Source organism: Taudactylus pleione, unplaced genomic scaffold, assembly GCF_031769625.1.
Source record: "Taudactylus pleione unplaced genomic scaffold, aTauple2 ptg000403l, whole genome shotgun sequence".
Lineage (NCBI taxonomy): Eukaryota > Metazoa > Chordata > Amphibia > Anura > Myobatrachidae > Taudactylus > Taudactylus pleione.
Window position 1 is genome coordinate 3,142,934 of NW_028284805.1, and position 22,120 is coordinate 3,165,053.

Sequence of the window (22,120 nt, forward strand, 5' to 3'; positions counted from 1 at the left end):
CAGCGCGCTCTGTGGGGGGTCTTGTGAGGCCGCCTCTGATCCCGCTAAGCTGGCTTCCCTGCTAATCAGGGAGCCAGCTGTACTAACATCACGCCGGTGGCTGAGCCGCCGGCGCGGATCGCTGTGGGGCCGCATATTGAAGCCCTGAGCTGGCTGCCCTGCTAATCAGGGAGCCAGCTGTTCTAAGACCTCGCGCCGTGTATAGGGGCCATCTACTGTAGCAATAAGCTGGCTGCCCTGCTAATCAGGGAGCCAGCTGTACTCACAGGGAGATGCTGAGGCTTGGAGGCTTCCTGCTGCTGCTGCCGGTGGCTGGCTCAAACTGAGGGGTCCGCAATGCGCGCTGCATGCAGCAGTATGTGGCCCCCCCCGAAGGCTGAGGTCTCAGGTGTCGGGGACCCCAGGCGAAGTGCAAGCACTTGCGAGTGGGTCCCCTCCGGCAGTGTCCCGCGTAGCAGACAGGCAGTTGCAGTTACTGCCCGTCTGTCCTCAGATTAGGAATTCTTTTTTTTTTTCAAAACTATCCTAGCCCAAGCAGGAGAGATCCTTTTTTTGTGACCTGCTCCCACTCGGGCACAAACTAATACTGGCCTATAGGGGGGTATAGAGGGGAGGAGCTAGTCACACTTCATTTAAATTTAAAGTGCCTAGCTCCACACAGCACCATCTATACCCCACTGTCTTGAAGTCCTCCAGTGTCCTCTAGTGGATGAAGGAGAAACAGTGAATATACAAATACCATTAGTTGCTTTTAGTTACCACATACATACTTTACTCTGGAATGAATATGAACAATAATGAAAGAGCTACAACATAGTGACAATTTAATACCTTTATTGACATTTGCCACTGAACTTTGTATTTCAGCCATCTACCCCAAACTGGGATCTTGTAGGAACACATTAGGATCCAATTATTGTAGCCCTATGTTCTGTTCTGCTTTTTTCAGGACATTACTACAGATAGCCCCATCATTCAGACCAGCAATACTCCAGCTTCCTGATAGGTCAGCATACAACCAATCACAACTGCCAAGACCTCACCCCCCAATTTCCCAGCTACAGTATACTGTATTCCTGCTCCTGCAGACCTAGATTTCCAAAGCCATGATATTACTATTGTGTAATAAACAGTTACTGGTTCCTTGGGCCTGATTCAGAAGCGTTTATGCTATACCGGTATAAACAGAGTTAAGCGATAATCAGTAAACCGTGCAGGTGTCTAAGTCGCACAGTGCAGGCGTCAAGAACCATTACCTTAGTCGCTCGCAGCGACTATTTGCTCTCAGTGTGATTGACAGCCAAGGAGCGTTTGGGGGAGGTAACTGAGAGTGGCAACAAAGAACACAGGCATGTGACTGTTTCAGGGGCAAGTCACACCCTGCAACTGGGACCCCGAACGCAAGGAAAATGGCTCTGGTGTCTCAGTTCCCACAGCCGTTCTGCAGGACCATAGACTCACTCAGGACGGTGACAATCACATGATTTGTGATAAATTCACTCGCTCCGGAGCTCGCTGCAAACGGGGCGGCTGTCGATGTTGATTCACAGCTCGCCCCATTTTGTAGGTGGGGTGGGAGGGTGGCTAGACAAATGGAGACATTCCTGAAGGTTACCTGCCGTTTGTGGGCGGCCCTACTGACATCACGAGTGTCTATTAGAGCCGGAAGCTCACTGGGGCTTGCGGCAGATGAGACCCTACCACAAGAGTCTCGTCGCAAGCCCGATGGTCGCGACCATCACCTGGCTACTCGCAATAGCTGTGGGTGGTCACCCACAGCTTAGCAAGAGGCCAGGAAGCCGGACTCCAAAAAAAAAAAAAAAAAATGCCCTTCAGACCTGCGAGCGGGTCTGAATCAGGGTCATGGACCCATAAAGGTAATGTCTGGGAATGGCTGAAGACTACAAGACATGGAGGACAAAACAAAATACAATCTCTGCATTACTGTCATTAGCTCTCTTGTGTTCTAGTCTTGTTCTCAGAATACCTAATGCCAACAATGTATCTGTCTGAGCACCTCATGGTATAATAGTAACATCTGTTATGTTGTAGTCTCTGATATGTGTTTGAGGGCAGCAAAAAAAAAAATAGTCATCATTTACCATAGTCCAAATGAATTAATTCGTTATTATTGCTATTACATAATTAGCTAATGAAGTACACAAAAACAGTCTTTATGTGTAAATGGCAAGAACCTATAAGACCAATTTTCCTTGTACCGCGCATGCACAAATAACGTAAAAATGGCCACGGCGGCCATTTTCCAGCCATTTTTACAGCGCCGGCCCCCCGCATCAATGTGGGACTCCGGAGAGGTAAGTATACTATGGGTGCCGGGTGTGTGGTGCGGGGCCCCCCTGGACCCAGGGGCCCGTCCTGCACCCATTATAGATACGCCCCTGATGGTACCAATGGTTACGCAGAAGTGCGACATTGGACAGGTATGAGAAGGCAGCAGTGGGCGTCTATGTGCCGGCTGTGCTTTGGCAGGAATTATCATTTTTTCGAAGCTGCATTTCGTGCGATATCGCATCTGCGATCGCATCATCATCCACTGCTGAATCAGGCCCTATGTGCATGTAGTGACTACAGAACAGCAGCCGAGTGCACTACGTGTCCATTTATTATCACTGATTTTCCTTTGCACTTGATAGAGGTGCACAGTAACCTCAGCAAAGATCAGCTACTGTAGTAGGTGGTAATATCCGCAGGGGGACATCACGGCCTTATCCCCCTTAGAGCATATTATCTCTAGACTTCTAGATAGATGTAGAAAATTAATTGACTACATTACCAAGGTCTCAAAAAAGAATTGGGAATTGTGGACATGAAAACTTCTTTATAGATCTCTCCTCATACACCTAGTAGCTATACGCCATACGGCACAAGATGCCAGGCACGACTAAGCCGCTCCCAGTGGTCTGTCATATTATCTTTCTCTATAAATGTTGTGTCTATTTGCATCGCAGATGCAGCGTAACACAACTCGCAGTGCACTAGAGATGCTGGGCTGCGATTAGAACCACAAGGGAATTCGTTTTCAATCTACAAAGTTGCAGATGAAGCAGAATCAAACTAGATGTGAGAAAAAGCTGCGGTCGCTGCATCACAGCACTTCCTTAGTATAGTAGTTATTTTTGCTTCCAGTTTTTTTACTAATGCTAATAATATGCACATTTTGGGGTAAATGTACTAAAGTGAGAGTTTTTAGAAGTGGAGATGTTGCCCATAGCAACCAATCAGATCTAGCTATTATCTCCTAGAAGGTGCTAGTTAAATGTTACGTAGAATCGGATTGGTTCCTATGGGCAACATCTCCACTTCTAAAAACTCTCACTTACGTAAATATACCCTTTTGAGCGAGAAAGACGAGGTGCCCGGGACCTGGTGCACCAAAAGGAGCTGTTTGGGAGGACTGAAGCCACAGTGTATGAGGACACATCTGTATTGCACTGAAGGCACGGCCCCCTGGGCCACCCATGCTTTAATCACAGCAGGAACTGCACTGCGAGCTAGAGAAGAGATGATGGAGGTGGAGTCTGTAATCCTCGCTTTAAATCATGATTTTTTTTATGTTTAAACATTGATTTTGTTGAAAGTACCAATAAATCTAAAGGTTTATTTTATTGACTGCTTACATTTTTATTCCCGTGATCGGCTGGCTAGGGGCCCCGGTGCAACGCTTTGCCCAGGGCCTACAATTCTGTTAAGATGGCCCTAGGTTTTGGATCTGTATTTTTTCTAAAAAAAATCATAAAAACTAAAATCACATAATTTTGGGCCTGTTTTTGTTCCTACAGTATTATTAACCTCAATAACATTTATTTCCAGTAAATAAGTAAGCGACAGCAGTGGGCGGCACTAATATGTGGCAGTTCATCTTCGAACATGGCACAGAGTGGCATTGCAGTGGTAGACAGGATGGCAGTTTAATAAACTATGTGACCCCTGGGAATTTAAAAAATCAAGAATGTTTACCTTAACTAGGTCAGAGGCCCAACGAAGTTGGAATATGTTTATGGACTGAAGACAGGGAAAGGACGGAAGGATTGATTAGTGTTTAATTTATTTATGTGAATGTTTTGATTCTTAAAAAAAATTATCAGGGAAGATCAATCTAGGATCAAGTTCTTCAGTTAATAAAATACATCTTTGATCTTTTTTTAATTTTTTATACATCTAATAAAAATAAATAGGTGACCTTGCTTGTGGTGGTGCTGCTAGAACCTACTGTAAACAGACATTTACTAGTTTGTACTCAGGGAGGTTGTTAGGGATAATGGGACCAAGACTTGCTGTGTACATCAGAGCAAAGCAGCCTGTAGTTCTCCGGCTGAATTAGAATTCCCAGCATCTGTGATGTTTGCTGGGCCTACTGGAAGTTATTTGTCAACACATAATTCAAAGAAAAGAGGTGCAAGATGGAATTGTCCTTGTGCCTTCCAAACTCACCCTTATGTTGTATATATATAACAGGACATTCACAGTTTAACAAACCAATCACTTCAGCAACAGGGACTGCCGCTTGTGGCTGAAATGATTGGCTTGTTTGGGCCCCCACAAAACAAGCTGCCAATGCGCAGTGGACATTGGTGGCAATGATCCCACACACAAACTGGCTTTACAACATAGGTAAGATCAGATGCTGTAATCATCATCATCATCCCCATCAGTGTGTACATCCTATTCTTCACACAATATTAATTTGTCCCCGCTGAAATCCACCATTACAAGCGTTTCTGTGATTTTTTGACCTAATTAATGGGAAAGGTCTTCCTCATGGAATTTGTAATTCATTTTGATGAACATCATCTTTTCCACATTTTGGGGAAGTAACCTTATACGCCAATCACTGTCAAGGTTCCTGGATGCGCTGAAAACTCTTTCAGAGTACATACTGGAGGGTAGGCAACTTAAGTACAGCAAAGCCAGTTTGTGTAAGTGACTCCAAATTGCCTCTTTTTCCTGCCAGTAGTGAAACGAACTGTCTGACTTGCCTATTTTGGATGCTATCCCTAAAATAATCATCCACCATTCTCTGAATGGTCACCGTATCAGACAAAGTCACGGTAGACATGTCACTAATTGTAGGCAGTTCTTTCAGACCCAACCAGATGTTATTAGGTTTTGCTGACTGATCTGCATCACCACCAGCAGTGGATCTCTTAGGAAAATGTAGTTTTCTCCTTGCAGCCACAGAAACTGAAGAAGATGCTGCCGTGTCACATGCCTCTTGAACTGACAATTTTTTCACCAACAGCTCTTTGCATCTTTTCAGATTTCTGTCCATCGGAAAGAAAGACACAAGGTATAACTTAAACCTAGGATCAAGTATGGTCGCCAAAATATAGTGATCTGATTTTAAGAGATTGAAGACCCTTGGATCCTGGCGAATGAAGGGCTTGATCTAGCGGAATCACTCTATTTCAGCTCCTCCTTCAGTTTTTCCAGCTGCTTTTGCAAACGTCTAATTAGCGGAATGACCTGACTCAAGCTGGCAGTGTCTGAACTAACTTCACATGTGGCAAGTTCAAAGGGTTTGAGAACCTTGCACAACACGGATATTATTCTCCACTGTGGTTGACTAAGATGCATTCCTGCTCCTTTCCCTATGTCATAGGCCATTGTGTAGCCTTGGATGGACATTTATTTTAGCCAAAGTTTCTACATTTGAAAAACGCTTTTCAATTTGATGAATGCGCTGCAAGTGACGTAACACGGAGGAGGTTCCTAGATGGTTAAGGTCCTTACCTCTTACCTCTACTCACTCTTGCTTGGCAAACTTTACAGATGGCTTGACCGGATTTGGGTGGAAATAATTCCACACTCGAGAAGTGTATTTTTTTGCCTTTTGCCCCGGCATGACAACAATGGGCTTTTCCTACCGTGGGCAATAACTGTTGCCTGATTTACACAAACAACATCCTCAGCATCAACATCCTCATCATTATCAACATCCTCATCATCCTTGTTAGCACCAACTACAGAAATATCCTCCTCATCCTCCTGGTGCAATTCCACAGAAGCAACCTCGATTTCTACGTCAGCATGTTGACTTGTGCTGCTCATCCCCACATTTGCAGAGGGCACACAAATGGTGGATGGAGGATCCTTTTCAGGTACAGTATTAGAAAGGTCAGGCTCACACATGGCAACCGCTGACACATTTGGACTCTCCTCAGGGATCTGTGACTTTTCTGAGCACATGTGCCTTAGCAATTTTAATTTTTTTTACACTTCTACAGGGAGAAGGGCTTACATCATCATAAGATGCAGAACCACCAGTCATAAATAAAGGCCAAGGCCTTATCCTTTCCTTGCCACTTTGTGTAGTAAATGGCATATTGCTAATTGCTTGTTTCTCTGCAGCTAACTTAGCTTTTCATTTTTTTTTTTAACACTGTAAAACATTGCTTGATTGATTTTAGTTAGATGCCCTGACTTAAGCCCTGTATGCCCTTGGGCATCGTCTTTAGTAGATGATCTAGATGGACTAGTATCGTCATGACTGGTGGCACTGGCAGCAGCTCCACCACTAGTATGTGGTTCCTGCTCTCCTCTCAACTGATCGTTCTCCATATTAAGAAACACGAATGAAGTGAGGTACAGCACACACGTCAATTTTTACCAATTTTAAATATTACACTGCGGTATCTTTGACCTAAAGTGTCACAAGATTTTTTATGAATAAGAAAAACATAACACACTGTGCTACTACTTACAGTGTCACAATATTTTTCATGAATACACTGCGTTTTCCACTAATAGTGAAAATATTTTTTATGAATACACTGCGTTTTCCACTTAGTGTCACAATATTTTTACAAATACACTGTGTTTCCACTAACACTGTGAAAATATTTTTTATGAATACACTGCGTTTTCCACTTACAGTGTCACAATATTTTTTACGAATACACTGCGTTTTCCACTTACAGTGTCACAAACAATACATGTATGAAAATTACACTGCGGTCTGACAGGCAGTGTCACAGTAAAAAAAATTATAATAATATAGGGTACAGCACAAAAAATATATATATTATTTTTTTATTAATTATATAATTAATAGCATTTATTTTTTTATACACTGGGCACCCTTGGATGGACAGAGCACCCCTGGACGGACACAGTAGCCCCTGCCATGGACGGACACTGCAGCCCCTGTCCTGGACTGACACAGCAGCCCCTGTCCTGGATGGACACAGCAGCCTTTGTCCTGGATGGACACAGCAGCCCTTGTCCTGGATGGATACAGCAGCCCCTGGATGGACATAGCAGCCCTTGTCCTGGATGGACACAGCAGCCCCTGGATGGACACAGCAGTGTAAGGGCTCTATTTATAAACATTATTTTTACTAAAATAAAGTGAAAAAGGGTGTTCACACCCATTTCACATTATTTTAGTATCACATAAATGTACTAAAGGGCAATTGAAGTAGAATTTATAAAATTCTACTCCAAGCCCTAATTTTCACTTATTTTTAGTAATCAGATCGCATTTCCCATAATTGTAATGGGAAATACGATCTGTATGCAAGTTACTAAAACTAAATAGTGAAAAAAATACCTGGGGAGGCCCTGTGATAATAACACCACCTGGAGGTGGCGCTATCCAGGGTCTCCCCCGGTTACCGGGCTCCTGCTCCGCTCTAACGGGGAGAGCAGAGCCCGGAGCCGGCCCCAGTGATCAGCTGTGTGGTCTAAACAGACCACATGCTGATACACTGTAAAAAAAAATGTGTAAAAAAAGGGGAGGGGGGGTCACGATCACGTAGGCCGGGGCTTAGCAACGGCCGGTCGGCGCATGCGCGGGCACTTGTCACGGTATTATTGGAGAAAATACCGTGATAAGTGTACGGAGGGGATTCGCAGGGACAGAGCTTTATTGCAAGCTCTGTCCCTGCAAGGGATTTTTAGTAAATTCCTGTAATATCACACTACAATCTGCATTCAAAATGCGGATTGTAGTAAATAGAGCCCTAAGTGAGCACTGTCTGTGTCTCATTCACTGTGCTGAGACAGGCGGCTAAGCTGCCGGATGTGTGTCTCCATCTGATCCTGCTTCTTTATTCTGGGCAGCAGCGGTGTCCATTGTAGTGGCAATAGGGTCTGTAGTACGAAGGGGTGCCCTCCAGGCTTGTGTCATGCCTGGTTTAGCCGGAAGTTTGGCACTGGTGCAGCGTGTAGTCATCTGCCGGGCTTGGTAACTTAGCAGCATGGCAGTGTGCGGGCAGGTGGGCATGTCTGTAGGGGGTCGGCCAATCACAGCTTCAACTGGGATTTTATGTGACCCTGTATCTAACAATCTGGACTAAGTCTCCTCCTTTTGTTACTGCCATATTCCTCACACCGTTTTCTCTTCATAGGTTTAGGTAATGGTGTAACTATACCAGTTTCTAGGCACCCAGTCTCTAGGCATGTCTGTAGGGCGTTGGCCAATCACAGCTTCAACTGGGATTTTATGTGACCCTGTATCTAACAATCTGGACTAAGTCTCCTCCTTTTGTTACTGCCATATTCCTCACACCGTTTTCTCTTCATAGGTTTTGGTAATGGCGTAACTATACCAGTTTCTAGGCACCCAGTCTCTAGGCATGTCTGTAGGGCGTTGGCCAATCACAGCTTCAACTGGGATTTTATGTGACCCTGTATCTAACAATCTGGACTAAGTCTCCTCCTTTTGTTACTGCCATATTCCTCACACCGTTTTCTCTTCATAGGTTTTGGTAATGGTGTAACTATACCAGTTTCTAGGCACCCAGTCTCTAGGCATGTCTGTAGGGCGTTGGCCAATCACAGCTTCAACTGGGATTTTATGTGACCCTGTATCTAACAATCTGGACTAAGTCTCCTCCTTTTGTTACTGCCATATTCCTCACACCGTTTTCTCTTCATAGGTTTAGGTAATGGTGTAACTATACCAGTTTCTAGGCACCCAGTCTCTAGGCATGTCTGTAGGGCGTTGGCCAATCACAGCTTCAACTGGGATTTTATGTGACCCTGTATCTAACAATCTGGACTAAGTCTCCTCCTTTTGTTACTGCCATATTCCTCACACCGTTTTCTCTTCATAGGTTTTGGTAATGGTGTAACTATACCAGTTTCTAGGCATCCAGTCTCTAGGCATGTCTGTAGGGGGTCGGCCAATCATAGCTTCAACTGGGATTTTATGTGACCCTGTATCTAACAATCTGGACTAAGTCTCCTCCTTTTGTTACTGCCATATTCCTCACACCGTTTTCTCTTCATAGGTTTTGGTAATGGTGTAACTATACCAGTTTCTAGGCATCCAGTCTCTAGGCATGTCTGTAGGGGGTCGGCCAATCATAGCTTCAACTGGGATTTTATGTGACCCTGTATCTAACAATCTGGACTAAGTCTCCTCCTTTTGTTACTGCCATATTCCTCACACCGTTTTCTCTTCATAGGTTTTGGTAATGGTGTAACTATACCAGTCTCTAGGCACCCAGTCTCTAGGCATGCTGGACTAAGTCTCCTCCTTTTGCTACTACCATGCTCTTCACGACGTTTCCTCTTCCTAGTCTTTGGAAATGGTGTAAAGCTTCCAGCTTCTAGGCACTTTATGAGATGTTCCCTCATTAGTTCATAGTTGTAGCTGCAGGCGGGAACGTCGTTGTGGAAGAGGATCTCCACAGCAGTTGCTATAGCATATATAGCACATTGACGTGAGTTTTTTGGCTGTTGCTCCACGTCCAGGATCTTGATGTTTTTCAGCGTGTTTTTTCGAACAACAATCCGGTAGAGGTCATACAGTTGTCTGAGAGCACATGGGGTTAACTCTGACTTTTGAGCACTGTCTGCAACTTGTATCTGCCTATTACGAAAGCAGGACATGAAGCAGTGTCTGCGACCTTTATCTGGGTGGATCTGTACAGCTGGCCCAGTGACAGGCGTGTAGGAGCTATACATTCCTCTCCATGTGCTCTGCAAGCCTTGTATATTAAATTGTTTCCGCAGTATGGTCTGGGCGGCATCAATGGTGCTGGCTTCCACAGACCCGCGGCCCAGCAGGGTGAGTCTATGGGTATCTCTTAGCCGTAAATGAGGCAGCCACATGACCTGTAAATGTGCAAGAAGAAACTTGAATTAGGGAAAAATGGCAATATGTTTCTACCTACTAAACCAATGTTACTTACATGTGCTGTAAAGACACAAGCACAGCATTGGCCCATTGCTTAGGACACTAGGTAATGGTATACAGGTGTAGTGTCGTACTACATATGTAATCAATGTAACAGTATAGTCACAATATTTGCCGGAAGCCAATGAGAGTAAAATGAATCATTGGTATGTAACAAACAAATAGCATGAAGGAAACATGCTGATATATGAAATCCGGTCCTACGGATGTATTGCAGCAAACCAGGAACTTTTCTTCACATAAGCTGAGCAATCCTGATGCCTGTGACAATGTGTAAGTAGTGTCAAAGTTTCTGTTGTACTTGGGGAGAGTTAAACAATAAAATATAAGAGTGGTAAAGAATGATCGCCAAAGCCATAAGGTCACATGACTGCTTTTCCCCATTCTGCGCCTTCATGCCGCTGTGCACAAATGTCACTGTAAGATGGCAGTCTAGCACCTTTATGTTCTGGCTGATGACAATGTAGCTGTGGGTTATTATTCGGTTGCAGTTATGATAAAGTCAGTGTGGCCTGGCTGTGTTGGCCTAGTAAGGAAAGAGTAGGAATGTCATGGTAGCTAACTTTGGCCTACAGTAGTTCTGTTTGCAGGGGCTTCACTAGATATCAGCAACCAGGAGAGAGGTCCTGACAGTCAGGCATCTTTCTTCTTAGTCATGTGAGTGTTGGTAACATTATGTAACTTATTACGTTAGCAAATGGCGAGATGTGGAGTGTAGAAGGACAGTGTCAGTGTGCAGTAGTATACTCTCACATGTGCACTGACCATTGGCCAGAGAGGGATCCCAAGATCCCTCTCCCTTGTCACTGTAGCACATGAAGCATGCAGACACTGTCACCATGTGATGTCATTGTAGAGTAGGAACTGGCCAGTGACAATGCGATCACACGTAACCTCCATGATGTGTGGGAGTGTCATGGGATTGTTGTGGACATGTATTACTGTAAAAGCCACATGTGATTCTGAGTTGTTCATATGGGGAATGGAAGTCAGTGTCTGATTGTCTCTCTTCTCTTGCACCTCGCATGGAGTTGGTGCAAGTGCAAATACTAATGATGATGGTGTCGGCGGCCGGCGTAATATTAATGGTCGGCGCAGGTTTCTACGTACAGATGCACAAACTCCTGCATGAGCTGAATGTATACCCGCATTAGCATAAGGTAGTGACTCTGAATTCAACTACTGTATAGTCACTTCTCATGTGACTCAGAATAAGCTCCTTAATGTATAGGGTAAGGCAGAGGGGATAAGATGGCGTACTAAGCCATTCCTTAGTAGTCTGTATGAGTTTAGCAATGGTTGTTATTAGTCAGTGACATATGTAATATGCAGAGTATTCCTGGTATATGTATGTGTTTAGGGGCCTATTCATCATTGGGGACCTGGAATCAGCACCAAAAGAATGTTGCCGTTGATATCCGCAGACAAACTCTGAAAAGTGATCAGAGTTTGCTGAACATTAGGCGGCCCTATCGGGCACATTACTTGAAAACATGTGGAAATATATAGCGGGTCCATTAGTGGTAATGAATAGGCCCCTAAGTGTGTCAGATACAAAGTAAGGTGAGGTATTAGTGATCTGTGTAAGGGTATAATATTGCCCTACAGTGACTTCTATACAAGAGATTGTATTACAGTCATTTATGTTTTAAAATATCCACATAGAGCTGCGGCCCTCCAATGGCTGTAGAACTACACATCCCAGCATGCTCTGCCTCAGTTTTGCTGTTAGGGCATGCTAAAACTGTGGCAGGGCATGCTGGAATGTGTAGTTCTGCAGCAGCTGGAGGGACGCATGTTGAATCCCCCTGATGTAGGACAAACAAGCCACAGCATGACACAGACAGAACAGGAGAGTACAATAAGAAATTCTAATTCTGAAATTGATGAGATACATTCTAAGGGGTCTAGTTACTAAGCAGTGTTAGGAGACAGAGTGAAAAGTGATAAGGTACCAGCCAATCAGCTCCTAACTGCCATCTCATAGGCTGTGTTTGAAAAATGACAGTTAGGAGCTGATTGGCTGGCACCTTATCACTTTTCACTCTGTCTCCTAACACTGCTTAGTAAATAGACCCCTAAGGCACTTATTTATATTATAAGTGTGGAAAGCCCAATTGCAGAAGAAAATATGGTTAATGATGATTGGTAACAAAAACAATTAGAAATAAATAAAGAAGAGATGACAGAGAAAAAAATATTCCATCCTACTATTAATATAACATAGCTCTAAGCATGAATGGTCATAGCATGGTCTACTTACAGCTAATACACGGGTAGGAACATGGTTGTGAGCAGGGCTGCCATCAGAAATAGTGGGGCCCGGGACTGATAAAATAGGCAGGGCCCCCCCCCCAGGTTATTAGAATCAGTCACTGTCCAGCTTTTTTCCCCACTCCCCCCCCTCCTCTTCCCCGATTATTAGATCCAGTCTCTGCCTACTGTGCACAGTATTTTTGTCACTTACCTTATTTCCTTGAAGAAGCTTCTGCTCCTACTCTGCTTCTTCCCTAGCACTGCATACGCTGCTCCAGCTCCTCTCACTCCGCGGCTCCTCCTCTCTCAGGCTCTCCCTCCAGCAGCGCAGGGTGATGTAATGACGTCACACGCGTCAACTTCAAAAGAGGAAAACTTTATTGACCATAGCAAGCAGGCAGTGTCTATCATGTAGGTTGGTGGAGGAGCGGCCCGAGCTGGCCCGCTGCCTCCTCCATTCATGGGGACCAGGTCAGCAGCCGGTAGCAGCGGTGCTGGGGGCTGTTCCCTTTTTCTTCTGTTTCCAGGCTATACAGTGGTGATAGCAAGCAGGTCCCGGCGGGTCCCCCCTCCTTCAGCCAGGGTCCTGGCATGGGACTTCAGTCCCAGCAGTCCCCCCTGAAGGCGGCCCTGGTTGTGAGGTCCCTCTAAAAGCTGCAACCAGCACCAGTCTATGCCAGGCTTAGATGGTCCCACTATAATTGTGCCATGTTATTAAACTATATTTTCAAATAATATTTACTTTTAAATATTCTTACCTTAGACTCTCGTATCAGCAAAACGCGTTAAAGTAATGAAAAAATGCGTATATATAGCTATACCAAAATATAACCAACATACAACTCACTCTCATCCAATAACTAATTGTCCTGTACCAAGCAGGGCCTTTTTCTCACACCTAAGTGACATTACAAAGGCAGCCTATGACATCATCAGCCCCAACCTGCCTGCTATCCACCACTGCATGTAATGATCCATGTGCTTTACAATAACGTGTGTTTACCAGGGATAGCTGGGCTACAAGAAAATGGCTATTGTTCACCAGCATGCAGATTAAGCCAACAATTACATTCTAATTCCCATAACAACATTGTGTAAGGGCCTCTGTGTACAACCCAATAGTGACAAATGTATATAACACACATAACTATGATAAGGATGATGCCCCCCCTCAGCTCTGGGCCCCATAGCAGCTGTACCCCTTGTACCCATGGTAGTTACGCCCATGTGTACTTGATCAATGCTACCTAAAACCTGATTGGTTGCTATGGGCAAGTGCTCTACTGGTCCATGTCACTGCTTGATACAGTACATCACCAAAGCTTGCACCTAAATCTAATATTACTGAAACAGTTCTAGCATTAGTAATACAGTACATCTCTCTGTGAGATTGGGATCTGTATAGGGGAGAGGTCACAGCTCCTGATGTGGATTGCCACAATTAGCAGCAGTAAGGTGAGGTATTAGTGATCTGTGTAAGGGTATAAGATTGCCCTACAGTGACTTCTATACAAGAGATTGTATTACAGTCATTTATGTTTTATAAATATCCACATAGAGCTGATTGTGTAAGCCAGGGATATTCAACTTGCAGCCCTCCAGTGACTGTAGAACTACACATCCCAGCATGCTCTGCCTCAATTTTGCTGTTAGGGCATGGTAAAACTGTGGCAGGGCATGCTGGTATGTGTAGTTCCGCAGCAGCTGGAGGGACGCATGTTGAATCCCCCTGATGTAGGACAAACAAGCCACAGCATGACACAGACAGAACAGGAGAGTACAATAAGAAATTCTAATTCTGAAATTGATGAGATACATTCTAAGGGGTCTATTTACTAAGCAGTGTTAGGAGACAGAGGGCCTGATTCAGAGCCGGACGATATTTGCAGACGCTCGTTCAGAAAAAGGGGCTGGCTATTTAAATTGAGTACTCGCTCTTTGCGGTCTGTGGACGCCTCTATGTCTGAGCGAGCGAACGAAACATGCACTCGCTATTTTGTAAAGACGCCCCTTGGCCTCTCGCATCATACGTCATCTCCGCTATTTTTTAGATTAATCGAGTACATCGAAAGGCGTATGAACTGCTCGCAGTGCTTGTGGTAGCATTTTCCTACCGCAATCATGCGAGCAGTTCAGGCTAAAAGACAACCAAGTGACGTGGTCGATGACGCTGCTTTGTTAATTATGCACACCCTTAAAATGCCCGTTTTGACCGTTTGGCACGCCTGCGCTCGGATCTCCTCTCCCCATTTTCAAGCACCTTCCCCTGTTACCACCCACAAACGCCTCATTCTGTCACTCAAATTAGCAGGCATTCGCTATTTTGCGAGCACACGATTTCCGACCATACTGACTGGTTGGCGCATGCGCCTTACAACCCATACGCATGCGCAGATGTGCGAACATCGCTCGGAGCGAACGAGCGGCCACTTACGAGCGGCTTTGAATTAGGCCCAGAGTGAAAAGTGATAAGGTACCAGCCAATCAGCTCCTAACTGCCATCTCATAGGCTGTGTTTGAAAAATGACAGTTGGGAGCTGATTGGCTGGTACCTTATCACTTTTCACTCTGTCTCCTAACACTGCTTAGTAAATAGACCCCTAAGGCACTTATTTATATTATAAGTGTGGAAAGCCCAATTGCAGAAGAAAATATGATTAATGATGATTGGTAACAAAAACAATTAGAAATAAAGAAAGAAGAGATGACAGGGAAAAAAATACTCCACCCTACTATTAATACAAAATAGCTCTAAGCATGAGTGGTCATAGCATGGTCTACTTACAGCTAATACACGGGTAGGAACATGGTTGTGAGGTCCCTCTAAAAGCTGCAACCAGCACCAGTCTATGCCAGGCTTAGATGGTCCCACTATAATTGTGCCATGTTATTAAACTATATTTTCAAATAATATTTACTTTTAAATATTCTTACCTTAGACTCTCGTATCAGTAAAACGCGTTAAAGTAATGAAAAAATGTGTATATAGCTATACCAAAATATAACCAACATACAACTCACTCTCATCCAATAACTGATTGTCCTGTACCAAGCAGGGCCTTTTTCTCACACCTAAGTGACATTACAAAGGCAGCCTATGACATCATCAGCCCCAACCTGCCTGCTATCCACCACTGCATGTAATGGCTCCATGTGCTTTACTATAATGTGTGTCTACCAGGGATAGCTGGGCTACAAGAAAATGGCCATTGTTCCCCAGCATGCAGATGAAGCCAACATTAATTTCTAATTCCCATAACAACATTGTGTAAGGGCCTCTATGTACAACCCAATAGTGACAAATGTATATACCACACGTAACTATGACAAGGATGATGCCCCCACTCAGCTCTGGGCCCCATAGCAGCTGTACCCCTTATACCCATAGTAGTTACGCCCATGTGTACTTGATCAATTCTACCTAAAACCTGATTGGTTGCTATGGGCAAGTGCTCTACTGGTCCATGTCACTGCTTGATACAGTACATCACCAAAGCTTGCACCTAAATCTAATATTACTGACACAGTTCTAGCATTAGTAATACAGTACATCTCTCTGTGAGATTGGGAACTGTATAGGGGAGAGGTCACAGCTCCTGATGTGGATTGCTACAATTAGCAGCAGTAAGGTGAGGTATTAGTGATCTGTGTAAGGGTATAAGATTGCCCTACAGTGACTTCTATACAAGAGATTGTATTACAGTCATTTATGTTTTATAAATATCCGCATAGAGCTGATTGTGTAGGCCAGGGATATTCAACTTGCAGCCCTCCAGTGACTGTAGAACTACACATCCCAGCATGCTCTGCCTCAGTTTTGCTGTTAGGGCATTCTAAAACTGTGGCATGGCATGCTGGGATGTGTAGTACCACAGCAACTGGTGGGTCACAGGTTGCCTACCCCTGCTATAGACATGGAGAAGGCCCCAGGCCAGATTTTCAAAATGTTGGACAGGAACAACTAAAAATGGCTCCACTCCTTATTTCATCTCAACTTTTCCTCTTTACATACTGTGTACAATGTGGAATGAATGAGTTTCCCCATGCGCTAACACCCCCCACCCCCTTCCCGCCGATGTCTTTTATCGCTGACTTTTAAGGCCCCCATGCATCAGAGATTGATTGCAGCAATCGTGCAATTTGCGATCGATTGTTTTTAAAAATCTTTCCCTTTTTCAATCGATTGTGGCAATTCTGCAATCTGCAATCGATTGAAAAAGGGAAAGATTTGTATACACAATCGATTGCAAATTGGACGATTACTGCAATCAATCTCTGATGTATGGGGGCCTTCACTCACAGCTCCTGAGGCTGCACAGAAAACTGTACCTCTGTGGTAAACCCCGCTAATCGGCCTGTGCTAATAGGATTCCCCTCATAGGTCCGTATTCAATTAGCGGCAAAAACGGACAATTTACGCAAAAAAACAGCGATATTTACGCCAAAAACTGGAGATATGTTTTCTCCATCCCAGACCAGGTGGAAAAAATGCACACTCCCTATTTTTGGCTAAAAATGTGGGGATTTCTTTCAGGACCCTTTGGACATCACCCTAATAATAAATGATTCCAAAAATTTTTTGTAAGTTGCGCACTTTGGTGAAAAACGACCACGCAATTTTTGTTAAACAAAAAAAAAAAGTTGAAAATGGTTTTAATGTACTGGGTCTGATTTTTCGCGGGGCGGAATGGATGTGTGCAGTGTTTTAAACATCGCACGCAGTCGCAGCAGGCGGTTTTTTACGGTTTTTAAAAATGCATTTTTACGACATGAAAATACACTTGCACCCATTGTAATGTGCCCTCAATTTACGTGGAACAGGAATTTCCTGGAAAAAAATTGCTTTGTATCATTTTCAACGATTGTTATTTTTTCCTCCAAAATTGCGCGGCCGTTTTTCGCCAAAGTGTGCAACTTACAATTTTTTGGGGGATCATTTATTATTAGGGGGGTGTCCAAATGGTTCTGAAAGAAGTCCCCACATTTTTAGCCAGAAATAGGGATTGTGTATTTTTTTTTTCGCCTGGTCTGGGATGGAAAAAACTTATCTCCAGTTTTTGGCAAAAATATTGCCGTTTTTTGGCAAAAAATGGCCGTTTTCGCCAATGGCGAAAAAAACAGCTGTTTTCGCAGCTAATTCAATATGGCCCCATAGTGGTATATGTCAGCCATTTAGAACCATACCAACAATATATGACATGTAAACATCCCAGCCTGGTTACATGGTGTATTGCTGGCATGGTATATGGGAATAGGAGTCTCGTCTCTGCCGCCGATCTTTGGCCCAGCAAGTGCGCTTCCTGCTTCTCTTTTATTTTTGGTCATTTCTTACAGCGCTGTCACCATAGCAACCATACAACAAGCACAAGCTTTTTCTTTTCCGGGTCAAATTCATGATTGGGAAGTTACAGAATGTATTCTACACTCGCTCTACTGTAGGAGATGATGATGTGATGCCTCCAGTTCTCCAGTACACTTCCTGGACTGACTGCTCTCTGTCCGTGTAACACTTTGGAGATGGACGTACGCGGCACAGCATCATTTCAGGAAACAGAGAATAATTTACCTGCAGCTTATACTTAGATTACATGTATTTATGCGGTGTATGTTAATCTGGGATGGAAAATACACCACGCCCAATCTATGATGCCTTTGTAGTGCACCGGCTATGACAGCAAATAGTCTATGCAAAATAATGAGCTACAAGCAGGGTTATGCACATGCAGGTTGGATAGGTTCTTGTAGTGCACCGGCTGTAACAACAAATAGTCTTTGCAAAATAATGAGCTCCAAGCAGGGTTATGCACATGCAGGTTGGATAGGTTCTTGTAGTGCCCCGGCTATAACAACAAATAGTCTATGCAAAATAATGAGCTCAAAGCAGGGTTATGCACATTCAGGTTGGATAGGTACTTGTAGTGCACCGGCTATAACAACAAATAGTCTATGCAAAATAATGAGCTCCAAGCAGGGTTATGCACATTCAGGTTGGATAGGTACTTGTAGTGCACCGGCTATAACAACAAATAGTCTATGCAAAATAATGAGCTCCAAGCAGGGTTATGCACATGCAGGTTGGATAGGTTCTTGTAGTGCACCGGTTATAACAGTAAACAGTCTAAATACAAACACAATTCACTTATCAAGAGAGTGTTGCCAACTGAGGTCACACAGGGCTAAGAGATTACCAGCTACCAGAAAGCAATACTAAACAGGTAATGCAATAGGTAAGCAGGTACAGATTTAGCACTAAATCAGCGAATACACTTGAATAATACAGTGGGCAGTAATCAGCATTACAGAATAATATAGCAGATGAAGGGCCACGGCGGGCCACTATCAACCAATTCATTAACACCAATGGCCAACCGTAAACAGAGAAAAATACATATCAATGGCATGACATTTAGTTTAAAGATAAACATAGGAAGTATTGTACATCACCCACAGTTGCATAAGACATGAGCCGACACAAATAAATCACGTCCCCTCCCAGACATGAGCTGGAGGTTCACAGGAGAGAAATAACCACCAATATGACTCTTGGGGGACAGAAGGGGTAACCTATCCCTTACTTCCCCCCGTATTTCAACACTTTATGTAATTTAAAGACACTGTCAATGAGAGTTTACATGGCAGGCTAGTATAAACTGATAACTCCCTGTGTGGGCCTAAGCGTAGGTACTGGACACAACTGCACGGCGGCATCTCCTAGGAGGGGAGAAGAGACCCACTAAAAGGGCTGGGGACACACTAGAAGGCATTATGGGGAGGAGTAAAGGGATAGACTCAGTCTCACCACAGGCAGGGGCTCTTCGCCCAGACGGATTCCTCGATACTGGAACAGGCACAGCCCGGGATACAGAGCACCGCACCAGGCTGCTCTTAGTCGCTATGTCTGAGGGCACATGAGCTGGATAATCTGCTCCACAGGGTCCGGCAGCAGGCAACACTGCACAGGTTAAGATAGCGAGGTCTCCCAGTGACCCCTTAACACAACAGCAGACGCAGCTCCTCAATCAGGGATATCCATTACAGCATCTGGCAGTGCTTCTTCTTTCAGGGCTCCGTGCAGGGGGCCAATCATCAGCGGTATCGTGTATCCTCCTCCCCATGCTCAGGGTTCTCCGTGGAGTCCTCTTCACCGGATGGCCCAGCTCCTTTGTATGGCAACGATCCTCCTCAGCGGCGTTCACTCTCGTCCAGCAGAGCGTCCTCTTCCTGGCAGCAGTCTCACTCCTCTTCTGGGGCTGTCCTCTTCGTTGTCCGTGCTAGCCAGCAGTCCAATTCATCGTCTGCGTGGGGTCTTCCTCTAAACGGGGATCCCCTTGAGTGGTGGCTGCATCTAGCTCCTGGCAGCAGAGATCTTCTGGCTCCGGCAATGGTCACCAGCTCCTCAACGGGGGTCCTCTGGTCCGTGGGCACTGCTCCAGGTAGCCTGCGGCTGAAGGGGTCTTCTCCCCGGGTCCTTCACCACTCCCAGCAGTCCTCTGCGGCAGCTCTTTCTAGTGGGGCAGACAGCAGCGATGTCGGTGGGTCCGGATGCCACTTCACTTCCCCGGCAGCAGCGCTCCCCAGTCAGCAGCAGTGGGACCCTCTCCTGGGTCTTAGCAAAAGTCAACAGTGGCAGGTGAGTCCAGCAGGTGCCACTCCACACAGTCCCGACGGCACTCTCCTAGGGGGTGGCAGGTTCAGCAGTACTCCCCACTCCCCGCAATCCTTCTCCCCCACGGCGGGGATCATCCCAGCAGCCCGGCCAGCTCTTTAGTTCGTGACAGCAGTGCTGTCCACATTCAGCCCATCTCACGAGGCATCAGCCCGGCAGGTCTCTCCAGGCTCTCGGGAGCTATTATTTATAACTTTGGTGCCTTCTCTGGCCCTCCTCCCTGGCACAGTCCGGGAATAATTATTAGACCAGGGGATCCAGTAGCAGACCACCCACAGATCCCTCTGCCTTGCAACCTGGGGGCCAATCAATGGGGGGGGGCATTTCATGCATGCGCAGATGGACTCCCGGTTCATAAACCCGGATGTCCAGGGCGCAGCGTGGATCGCAAAGGACAGTCCTTATTGGTAGAGCCGTCCTTTGCTGTACTGATTGCATATGCGATCAGTAAGGAAGCGGTGACTGGCGGGATGTACTCCACACGGTTAGTACATCCCGCTCCCTGTAAGTATGTTTATTTGCTGGTAATCACGCCCTTTTCCAACCCGTTATGCTAATTGTGTTTACATCTGGCATCAGCATAGCCTGACATCTGTAGATTGTGTATGGTGGTACAATCTATTCTTCCAATATTATAGACAGATGAGTTTCGGGGATGGCAAGTTGTAGATTGTATAGGTGTGTACACAAGGTGCAATAAATAGAAAATAGCAATAACCAATAATAAAAAAATAATTACTAAGCATTATGCCTGGCATTGATCTGTTAGTAGTTACCAGCTTGTTTGCCCCTGATATGCCAGTTTTTAGCTTTTCTGATGTGCGTGTGAGTTATCCTACGTAACCCATTGTGCTAATAACATACTATACTATGGGCCTGATACAGAGTCGTACAGTATTGTACAGCTGCAGGTAAAACGGCTGTGCGGTACCCTGCAACTAATATGCTCATACAGCAGGAGGCGCCTGGTTTAAAGAGACGCCTCCTGACAGCATCGCAGGTCTGAGTGCTGCGTATAAAGACGCAGCATCGGATCTTTTGCAAGACCATCGGCTATTTGAGTAACCCTGGGAAACTGTAAGAGATCTTGCAGTAGAAGGCCGGAGCATTTGTAATACAGACCCTGCGCATGTGCCAATCCTCTAACATCGGAGTACTACACAAAACAGATAAGTGTTGATTATGCCTATAGCAACCAACCAGATTCTACCTATCATTTCTCTATTGCATTCTAGAAAATATTACACATAATCTGATTGGTTGTTTTGGACAACATCAGCAATTGTCTATTTTAGAAGATTTAGTAAATATAACCCTTAAGGGCTAATTCTGAGTCAGATGCAGGTGCGGCCATGTCTGCATCGTTTGCTGCAATTGTGTCTGTGTCGTTTCCTGCAGTTGTGTCTGCGTCATTTGCTGCAGTTGTGTCTGCGTCATTTGCTGCAGTCGTGTCTGCGTCGTTTGCTGCAGTCGTGTCTGCGTCGTTTGATGCAGTCGTGTCTGCATCGTTTGCTGCAGTCGTGTCTGCGTTGTTTGCTGCAGTCGTGTCTGCGTCGTTTGCTGCAGTTGTGTCTGCGTCGTTTGCTGCAGTTGTGTCTGCCTTGTTTGCTGCAGTCGTGTCTGCCTCGTTTGCTGCAGTTGTGTCTGCCTCGTTTGCTACAGTTGTGTCTGCCTCGTTTGCTGCAGTCGTATCTGCGTCGTTTGCTACAGTTGTGTCTGCATCGTTTGCTGCAGTCGTGTCTGCGTCGTTTGTTGCAGTCGTGTCTGCGTCGTTTGCTGCAGTTGTGTCTGCCTCGTTTGCTGCAGTTGTGTCTGCGTCGTTTGTTGCAGTCGTGTCTGCGTCGTTTGCTGCAGTTGTGTCTGCCTCGTTTGCTGCAGTTGTGTCTGCCTCGTTTGCTGCAGTCGTGTCTGCCTCGTTTGCTGCAGTTGTGTCTGCGTCGTTTGCTAGTGTCATGGGCGATTTTCACAAAACTGAGATATCCACTTGCAGCATCTTCAGAAAGTGTATATCTGTCCTAAAGCCCCATACACGG

The 22,120-nt window shown here is 45.1% G+C and overlaps 1 protein-coding gene across 1 annotated transcript in view; it reads right to left on the minus strand.

Moving 5' to 3' along the window:
* Nucleotides 1–9,363: 9,363 nt before the first annotated feature.
* Nucleotides 9,364–22,120, minus strand: part of LOC148506463 (uncharacterized) — a 29,644-nt gene continuing 16,887 nt past the window's right edge. The window contains exons 3-4 of the mRNA XM_088446717.1: nucleotides 10,161–10,165; nucleotides 9,364–10,083 (exon numbers count right to left, since the gene is read on the minus strand). Of these exons, the coding sequence (XP_088302843.1) occupies nucleotides 9,364–10,083; nucleotides 10,161–10,165 (725 nt within the window). The remainder of the gene's footprint in view (nucleotides 10,084–10,160; nucleotides 10,166–22,120) is intronic.